General features: G+C 43.1%; 1 protein-coding gene across 4 annotated transcripts in view; it reads left to right on the top strand.

The window, feature by feature from the left end:
* Window positions 1-861: 861 nt before the first annotated feature.
* STX7 (syntaxin 7) overlaps window positions 862-10,180 on the top strand; it is a 31,363-nt gene continuing 22,044 nt past the window's right edge. For 2 of the 4 annotated variants that reach the window (XM_002192013.7, XM_030267940.4), the window contains exons 1-2: window positions 862-1,017; window positions 7,577-7,716. In XM_002192013.7, the coding sequence (XP_002192049.4) occupies window positions 7,635-7,716 (82 nt within the window). In that variant the 5' untranslated portion in view covers window positions 862-1,017; window positions 7,577-7,634. Of the gene's footprint in view, window positions 1,018-4,290; window positions 4,441-7,576; window positions 7,717-10,180 lie in introns of those variants that run through there. The other 2 variants (XM_012572641.5, XM_012572642.5) reach the window with 2 other exon arrangements.

The following is a 10,180-nucleotide window of genomic DNA, read 5'->3' as shown; positions in this document are numbered from 1 at the left end:
TTCTCTGTTATTATTGGGTTAGGATGCCTAGTAGTATATTTTTCACTGCTTCAGCTATTTCTAAATCTTAGCAACGATCAAGTTCTGTGATGAAGCAGAATTAAATTTGTACTTCCCAGTTTCTGCAGCTTTTCCTCGGGTGAAGCTGGGCTGTGTGGAGGAGGCGGCATTCCCAGGAATCAGGTGCCACGGGCTGTTTGCTCTGTGCTATTTAATGCACACGGGGGTATCCTGCAGACGAAGCAGCTCAGCCCCGCGGCTTTGGGGAGCGTTTGGCCCTGTCATTGTCCCTTTGAAGAAGTGGGGAGGATGCAGAAATGCCTCAAATGCTGTGTAGGGAGCCTGGAGGCTCCCCTGTCACTTCTCAGGTAGCTGGGCCAGGAGGAGCCCCGGTGCTGTGGCTATCGCATCCTCCTTGTCCTCCCGAGCCCGGTACCAGCAGCCGTGTGAACGCATCCTTCTTTTTTCGTGCTTCTGGCATCGCCCACCCCTCCCAGCTGTATGTTGTGTATCTCTGCATTCAAAGGCACCTTTAAAGAGATCTACAATTTACCACGCACTCATTTTGAAGAGTCTATTCCCCTCTAGAGAAGAAATGACCCAAGCGGAAGGCAGGGCGGGCAAAGCAGACTATTAACAAAGTAACGTCGTATTTTTCACTGTAATAGTGTATCCTTGACCATGTTTTAGCCTTGGTTCCTGATGCAACGGCATCGTTTCCCTGAATGACACTCTCTCCACCCTTCACTCTGACTTTTTCCAATCGCACAGGGCTGCGGCTGCCGGGGTTGCCCCGCTCCCCTCGGCAGCCCCCGGGCCCGTCAGCAGCAGGGTTCCCCCGCAGGCCGGGCGGAGCCGCCCGTCAGGGACAGCCCGGCCCCGCTCCCGCAGCCGCCCGGGCGGAGCCGCGCCTCCCCCGTCACGGCGGGGCGGGCCGGGCCGGGGCCTGCCCGCCGCTCCCCGCCCTGCGCCGCCCCCGGCCCCGGCCGCACCCGGGAGCGCGTTCGCCGGGGCCGGGTGAGAGCCGCGGGAGCTCCGCTGGGGCGCCGGGGATGCCGCCCGCCGCAGGCCGGGGGGGCCAGGGCGGCGTCCGGCGGGCCGGGAAGGGGCTGTCAGGCGCGGGGAACCGGTCGGAGGGCGGCGGGAAGGGCCTCGCTGGAGCCGGGGCCGCGCCGCCGTGCCCGGCCGTGGGGCGAGCGGGGCGGCTGTGGGCGAGGCGGGGCTGGCGGGGCCGGGGCCGCGGGGGGAGCGCGGTGTGGGAGCGCGGTGTTGGTGTTGGAGCGCGTTGTTGGAGCGCGGTGGGCCGTGTCAGTACCAGCTCGTTTCCCCGCACCCTTCCCTGTGACACCCACGGGACCAGAGCTTTGGGCTTGGCGATGCTCTCGGGGGAGGGTCGAGGCCTACAGCGGGTGTTTTATAGAGCTGGTGTGGAAATGTAGGGTGCATTTCCACCCTCGCCTTGTGGGTGTCAGCGGGAGGAGGGGACATGATAAAAGTGGCCGATGTCAATAGTGAGCCCGGGCTTGGCGCGCCGGCCCCCGGCCCGAAGTTATCACTGTTGTCCTGGTGAATCACTCGGCTCTGCCTCAGAAATGGACGCTTCTTCAAACTCAGCAAGTCAGCGGAAGGTTTCAGTCCGTTTTGCTTTCAGTGCAGGGCACCACATCTTAATTGAAGATGCCCGGTGTTAATATTCAGGATACTTGGCCACTAGCAATGTGCTCCCGTGCTGTGATCCCCTCCACAAGCCGTCCAAACGCAGAGGGCTGTGCCAGCAGGGCGAGTGGAGCCCTCCTGACGGGTCATTATACAGGCTTTTGCTTTGCCGGCAGTGTAGCCCGTCTGCTCGGAGTCTGGGGATTGTGCAATTGCTCTTAATGGAAAAGAAGGAAAAGGGTACCAAAAAAAGAGTTAAAATATGTCAAAATTAGAAGAAAGTGGTGCTAAATTGTGGCATTGTTATAACCTGTGTCGTGTCTTTGCCTCATGACAATGCCTTTTGTAGTCTTTGGAAGAATATGAGGTAGCACTCTTCTTGGTGGCTTACACAGAACTGAAACTCTCGAGAGAGGAGAAGAAAAGAGACCATGAGCTATATGTAGTCATTAGCACCCTGGTAGGCCTCAGAGAGACTTGGCATGTGCTGCAATCAGATTTTGTACAAAGGTAACTTGTTCCTTGGTGCTCTTGATCTGTTCACTTGGTAGCAAACAAGCTACCATGATGGAGAATTGGGTGAGAGCAAACAGCACACCAGATATATCAGGCTTCTCATTCATCTTCTTTTTCCTGTGAGATATTGTTTGCTTACCAGCTGCACAAGAAACTGGGAACTTTGAAATGGTCATCAGGTCCATTTTCAGACTTCCCATTCCCTCTCTTCCCCCATAGTTTCAGTCCCCAGTGTTCATTTTCCTATTCCTTGCTTCATCGTAAGGCTTTTAAATGCCTTGTGTGCTCCTAGGAAACATAATTCTCTTACTTAAGGCATTTTGCCAAGCACTAATATGTTCTTAAGCTCGTGAAAGCTATGCACTTCCTTCACCTAGTTCATCATAAATATCAGTGTGGATGAATCAGACAATTGTAAGCATGTTAATTTTTATCCATATATGCTGAGCGTTGGTGATACGTTAGGCCTAATAGAATTTCAGGCTTCCGTAATTTAGTTTTTAATGCTGAGCAGTTTAAATGTTGCTGCTTTAAACTGCATCTTTGTTCAACAGAAGTATTTTTAGGAAAAATTACTAAAACACTGATCAATGTCACAATCTAATAACATAGAGCTGTTAGATGATGCAAGCTTGGTTTTGGTAGGTGTCAGCATCAGTAACATGGCAAGGCTAAGGGAATTCTGCAGAATAAGTCAGCAGTTCCCTTTTGACATCTCTGCTGTTAGTTTTGATGCAGTTTTAAATTTTGCTTTTTCCTACCATATATGGATTTAAGTTTGACTTCTACCTGAAAGTAGAGGATAAAAAAAATAGTCTGGAAACTTTTCTTTTAAGAAAGCAAGAAGAATTTAATTTTACTGCTCCTTTGTTTGCTTATTTTTTATCCTCCACAGTTGATTTTGTATTATGGGAGCCTACAGCCTTCCTGTGGACCAGAACTTCAGCACATTAGGAGCTGTAAAAGCAGAAAGTGGGAAATGTAATATCAGTCTCTAATATTTTAGCTTAAGTATAAAGGCAAAAAAGACATAAGTCCAGGAAAAAATTAAACCTCCCTCGTCCCTAGCAAAAATAATGACAGACTTAATGCTCACCTGTATCTTACTAAGTCAGTTGCTAAGAGTCTCTTATGAGAATCCCTCAGGTGCTGTAGCAGGAGGTCTTGGTCTTTTCTGTAGCAAACATTGTGACTTGCTGAAATTTTCACCCAAGTTTTTCAGCAGTTCATCAGTTTTGCCTGTGTTTTCACCCTGCTTGAAGAATTTTTCACTTCTTTTTTAGGGAGGGGTAGTTTATAAAGGAAGCCACTTATTGTTTAGGAGAAGCTTTGTTACTGTGACCTTTAATTAGGAAAAAAATATCCTGTAAGGAAAGCCCAATGACTTGTTTCTGGATACTTAAAGGGATAAAATCAGATCAGATTACAATTTTCAAGTGTTCTATGGAATGCAGTATGTACTTTTTGCTTTCTGGAAGTTAAGGGTCCGTGTAAACATTCTAGGTCCTAGTGCTATAATATTGCTCAAGCAGAAAAACTATGGCTCAAGGGTTCATACCCTAATGTATCTGGGCTAGATTCCTGGGAGAAGGAGAATTCTTTGAATATCTAAATGAGAAAATACAGAATATATTAGGTGCTTATTAACTGTACCTGACTGGAATCTGCAAAATAATCATGTGACTGCTGTGAAATCTGACATGTGCAGTGCTTGTCACATCACTTCAGTTTGTCCTGATGGAGCTTTCAGGACTGACACTGGGCAGCTGCTCATATGTGGAGGATTTCTTGTCTCTACATTCATAGCCAATGGAAAAGTGGATTTTTTCTTATGCCTGACAAATACCTTTCTAGAAGATATGTTGGTACAAAGGTTCATTTTTTGTTTTGGTATGGAGTGAGCACGTGATGTAGGAACTAGTTAAGGCAGAAATTATGAAAAATATATTCAGTCCTTTGAATTCTTTAAATCTCAATGTACAGTGAGGTCCTGCTTCAGTTAGTGTTAATAAAATGTTCTGATTTTTCATTTCATTTGTGCCTGTAGACTCAGTTCCTTGGACTTTCTTTTCAATTCAGCTTGACAAACTAGGTATACTCCCATTCAGAGGCAATGATGTTGAGAAGAAGATAAAATGTACAATCAGAAACTCACACCTGACTGAAACTTTTAGAGGAACTGAAGACTACCACAAGTTCAGCTCTGTTCCAGTTTGAAGGCAAAGTGTACTTCCTGCAACTGCAGCAGGCCTTTAACTTCCCTGTTTTGTAAGTTGTGCAGCCAGTCAAACCAAAATACATCATGACAGAGTAGTTAAATGCTGTGAAAGTGAAAAGGGGTAATTTCTATGGAAATTCAGTGTCTTGCTGACTGCTCCTATCACCCTGGATGGAAAGAAGTGCTTGGTGCATGCCTGTTTTGTTTCCTGGTAGTTGAAACCATGACCTTGTCTAGGTCACTGGCAGTTGACTTTCCAAGGGCTCAGCTTATCTGTGTTTTCAGAAGAGTTTGAGTAACTCAGCACTCACAAGTGAAGGGGCTGTGAGTGGAAGTAGGGTGTTCATCTGGTTCAGATGCCTGTGTTACTGTGAGAACTAGAGGGATAAAGTGTGGTGAAGATTGGGAGGTGATGACAGCTGATGGCTGTCCTCTTACCTCTCTTTCTGTCTGTCCCCCAGACAGTTGCTTACACTGTCACCTATCTGTATTACTGAAATACTCAGGAATAGCTCTGCTAGTGGAAGAATGTGCATGGAGTAAACCAGCTGTGAATTTATGTAGCTATCCTACAAACTTACTATAAATCTCAATTCTTATTTTGTGTTTTAAAACATGACTGATTTCATATCTCTGTCATATGAAATGATCTCTAGTGGAGCCAAGACACTGTACTGGTCCTGACATTGTACATCCCACCAAAACTTCACCAGGAATGTAACTACAGAGGTCAGGCCCATCCCTGCCACCCTGCAGGTGACACCACCTGTGCTCCATGAAAAAGCTGCTGCTACCATGAAGACAAACTCTGCATGATTTCGACAAAAAGCTGAACAATATCCTGTGGCCTTTGTACTCTGTCATCCAAACATCTTCTTGCTATCTGTTGTGTTTGGCTGTAGTAGAAAGTTGAAAAATTCTTAAGTCTTATGTAGTGAACAATCTGTACGCTTGTCAGTGTAGTGGATTGTAACTTCTGTAAAGATACTTACAGGCAGGTGTAGAAATTTGCAAGACAAAAAATAAAAAGCAGTAGCTGTTTTTGTCTAGAGTTGGATGAAATATTCAGTGTATATCTCTTGATTGTAAAGGTATTCCTGAGAACAGTTTTACAGGCAGATGTTTGGTGAATACACATACGAAAGAAGAAAAACCAGTCATGAAGTATTGTTTCAGTTAATTCTACACAAGGTAGCTTGGTCTTTTACCATCTCTTCTCCTTAGCAGCGGCATTTTAACATTACCACAAAACATAAAAGTTAAACAACTTTTAACATTAACTATAATATTTAACAAAAAAGGTTTTAGTCAGCATTGTAGTTAGCATGCAACTAAGGTATCTAGAAATACTCATAGATTTTAAAAAAACCTGTCAGCAGCTCTGAGAAATTTTTTTCAAACGTAGTTTTTAGGTGGTTTATTTGGATTTTATGCCTATTATTGTATTTTTCACTGAATTGGCAGATTTCCTTACTTAGTCAATACATCATGGTATAGAGCCATTTATTTGCTGTAAAGGTTGTGTGGGCTTGGTCTTACAATACAAATTCAGTGCAATGTTGCCTTTAATTTCCAAAAAAATTAAGGCTTGCAATTCCAGCCTTGGCCCAGATAAATGGGATTTAGGCTGGCTGGCTGACTGACTCCAGACTTTAGTCAAAATAGCTTCAATCTGCGTGTGGTACAGACAAAGGAGATGACACTGCAGACAGTTATCATGAGGCTCAGGCAATGGTGCAGCAAGTAGAAGAATGCAAATACACTCCCTGTGGCCTCATCTGCAGTCAGGTTGATTATTACTAGGGCCTGAAGACTCCATGCTGGGCTTGGGATGGTAGTGAAACAGCCATTTCGAAATCATGCAGAGTTTGTCTTCATGGTAGCAGCAGCTTTTTCATGGGGCACAGGTGGTGTCACCTGCAGGGTGGCAGGGATGGGCTGACCTCTGTAGTTACATTCCTGGGGAAGTTTTGGTGGGATGTACAATGTCAGGACCAGTACAGTGTCTTGGCTCCACTAGAGATCATTTCATATGACAGAGATATGAAATCAGCTGTGTTTTAAAATAGCCAGGGTATTGCTGCCTGTATTAATACAGGCATTTCCAAAGGTGAAATGAAATATTTGGCAGCAAGGACTGTTAATTGTTTGTATTTTAAAAAAAAGTTTTTAAGGACTTGAGTTTACAGATTGTAGCACATCTGCTGTCATGCTTGACAAATCAGTTGGCCTTTTCGTTTCCTTCTTGTCACAAAGTAAATGTGCTTTTTTTTTTTCTCTATATGTGAAACTGAGTTTTAGTGGTGTCACTTAACCAGAAGCTGATGGGTCAGGAGGAGAGGACGTTGTTTGGAAGGCACATGGTTTGGGTTGAACAGTGGAAATGCAGGGAAGTGGTGAAGTTAAAATGTTCAACCTGTGAAGGTGATGTGCAGGAAAAAAACAGCCTGGATGAAATTGTGTTGGATATGTTGCACTTGATTATTCTGCATTCTCACTGCAGAACAGATAAACCACCAGTTTTGATTTGCACTGGTATTGTAATCTATGTCTTGTTAAGTTTGATTTAGAATATTAGCACATGAGCTTGTACTGAAATTTGATCTATATGGATGGAAAAACACTCCTAAAAATGTGTTTGAATACCCAAGTTGTTGAAAAATGAATTCCTATTGACAAACACAGCAGCTGAAACAGGATAAAGTGCTAATTCATAGAACTTGGGTGACACTGGGTTAAACTAGAACTGAAGTTGATACAAATAAATGATCAGTGTTTGGAGGAAACTGGTTGCTGTCTTTTTCCTGATGTCTTCTGTGATATCTGCTGAGTTTTTTTTCCAGTGGTTACTTACCCTGGATTTTATTGGTGGGATGGGTGATATATGGTATGCAATTAACAATATAACTGGTTTGGGATGTAATTCTTCAGAGGGTTTGGCAGTTTCAGATTAAACATACAGCTTTTTTTACTGGAATGGTAAATGCAATGAAAATTACGCTCTTTTATTACTGTGGTGAAGATATATAAGAAGTTTGACAAAGAATAAACTCTATATTTGAAGTACATTGCTTTCAGAGAGGGTAAACATAGTATATGGAGTTTTCTTTAATCTTCTCCTGTGTATTCTTGAAGAAGATGAAGACCTTTATAAACCAATGACCAAAACATAACTATTGTTTTCAGTAGGTAGAGACTGTAATTTTCCTGTTGTGGATGACCGTGACAGCAGATCTACTCAGCCATGTCGTATGGACCAGGTTTTGGGGATCCTAATCAACTAGCCCAGCGCATAACTTCTAACATCCAGAAGATCACACAATGCTGTAAGTTACATTTGTGCATGTTTTGTATGAAATTTTAGTAATGGTGGTGGCCCTATTCGGGGTGGATATCTCAGATTCATTCATGGGAATTAACTCTAACTCTGCCTACTCATTTGGTAGGTTTTTGGCATTCCACACAGCGTAACCATTCCTTCCTTCATGTGTATGGTTAGCAGTGATCTGCCATGGCGAGTACAGATAGTATCACTCTGTATTCACCAGTTTTGTCCTGGCAGTTAAAGGACACTTTAAGATGGTAGGTTGTGGTGTTTGCTAAGCAAGGATTGCATCAAGTATTCACTGAAGCTTGAATTTTTTAGCAAGGACAGAAGCTGTGGCCTTGCACCTTCCCCTTGTCCCTTGTATGTCTTAGATATGTAAATAAGATTCTGCAAGTTTTAATGTACCAGTGCTTAGTTTCATGCTACTTAGTATTTTTTAGCCACCTAACTGGGGTATTCAGGCTAGAGGTTAATTAGGCTGCTGGGATTTTCAATCCTTTTTTACCTTTTCTGCCATTTTCCATTTTATTTTTAATGTGTGTTATACAAAGCAAATACAACTTGATTCACAAATTATGTAAAGAACAGGGTTCATCAGAAGGGAGGTAGTCATGAACAACGCGTGGCTAGTTTTGGTATGTGTGTTTTATGTTGTGCAGGATGCAGAGTGCATGCAGAAACAAGTATTTTAATGTTAAAACTTCAAACGAATTCCAGACAGCAAAGTATGTCCGTTTTTAATAAAATTTTGATCTCTGTTTTGCAAGACAAATCCTAGAAGTTGGTATTTGTAGCACAGGTTAGTGACACCGATTGGGTTTTTTCCTATTTTTTCAGTTACATTTTGTATTTTCTTCCAGAAAGAATTTCTTAAGATCTCAACAGACAGGAACAAAAATTGCAATTTTGCCTATTGACAAGTTTCTGTACTTTAGGTTTGTATTTCCAGAACCTAAAATTAACATACCAACTTGTAAAAGTTTTCATGCTTTATTTCCTAAAATCTACTCAGTGAATTTATTCAGTCTGATGGCTTCTAACTTGGTCTTCCAGAGGCAGCTGCCAGCCTGAGACAGACACTGAGGCTCCAGGATGTAAAAAACCAGTTTTCTGTCAGATGAAAACATGAAGTAAAGTCAGTGATTGAAACTGGAGTATTGTGAAAGCTGCTGAATGTAAATAACTATCTTGTGCTGAACTCATGATTCCTTCATCTCATCTTTCCCCTTAGGTCCCTTCTCTTCCTTCTTGTGTGTCTCCACCCCAGGGCATGCTAGCAGCAAGCTGCCCATGCATAGATAGGAGATATGCCAGAAGAGTTATCTGCAGTCCTGCTGTCTTTTGATAGTTAGATGGCTAAAATCTGAGTAATAGATACATGCTACTGCCATGCCAAGACCCAAGTCCAAATGTCTCCTAGCCCCAGTGCTGCATGACTTCAGAAACAGAGCTTTGCTCTGAAAAGCTCCAGCCAAGTACTTTTCTAGTTCTGGCAGGGACACAGCTGTATTCCTTCCCTTGCTCTTCTGTAGATTTGACTGAACTGTAACCACTCAGTTACTCTTGCAGTCCATAGATTTTTATGAGGGTCTGGATCCTATAGACATCTTGAATGTGTTTCCTGAACTGAGGTCTCTAATGATTTAGGGACTCTTTTCTACTTTTTTTTTTTTTTCCCTGTATGTAATACCTGTCCAGCTTTGTATTGGAATGTGTGAGTTGCAGGAACTTTCAGGTCAGACGGGAAGAAACCTGCAAGCTTGGGCACCTATAGTGCTAGTGAGATGCTGAACAAGTCTTTTAGACTGCAGTTTATCATCTTAGGAAGGAAGGGGGAGAGACATGAATCTTGACCTTAAATGTCTGGGTTTCCATCTACGCAGTTGACTTAGTTTTGCACTTCTGCCCAGAAATGATAAGCATTTGTGAGAGGCATCAACACATTTGAATTCTTCTTGGTTAACCTGGAGGTGTGTCAATACTCTGGTTTTCAGAGTGAGACTAATAGAGGAAGTGAATTTCATTTCAGATCACCAGGCTACTTCAGGAGGTACCTCAAAACTAGTTCACACTTCTGCTAACATGCAAGCAAAGTGGGAGTACTACTACAGAGAGGGAGATGAGACACAGATTAGTTGAAAGGCAACTGGCCCTTCCAGCTACAAGCTGGCCCTTTAATTTGTTAGAGAAATACAGAACTTCCTATATAAGATAACACTGTGCAGCCAAAATTTCGTAATACACCAGGGTTTATAGGAAGTAGCTTGGGTGAGAGCAATAAGGTTTAACATTTCTTCAAGGTTGAATTATTGCAAGTTGAATTATTCCAAGTAATAAATCTGATCTGTTTCAAGATAAAATACATAAATTAAGTACCTCCCGCTTCATAATGCATGGGCAGGATGCTGCTGCTGTATTAATACTCTCATTCCTTTCCTAGTTAATTTGGCCCACTGTTACTG

Source organism: Taeniopygia guttata, chromosome 3, assembly GCF_048771995.1.
Source record: "Taeniopygia guttata chromosome 3, bTaeGut7.mat, whole genome shotgun sequence".
Taxonomy (NCBI): Eukaryota; Metazoa; Chordata; class Aves; order Passeriformes; family Estrildidae; genus Taeniopygia; species Taeniopygia guttata.
This window is presented reverse-complemented; position numbering and strand designations above follow the sequence as displayed.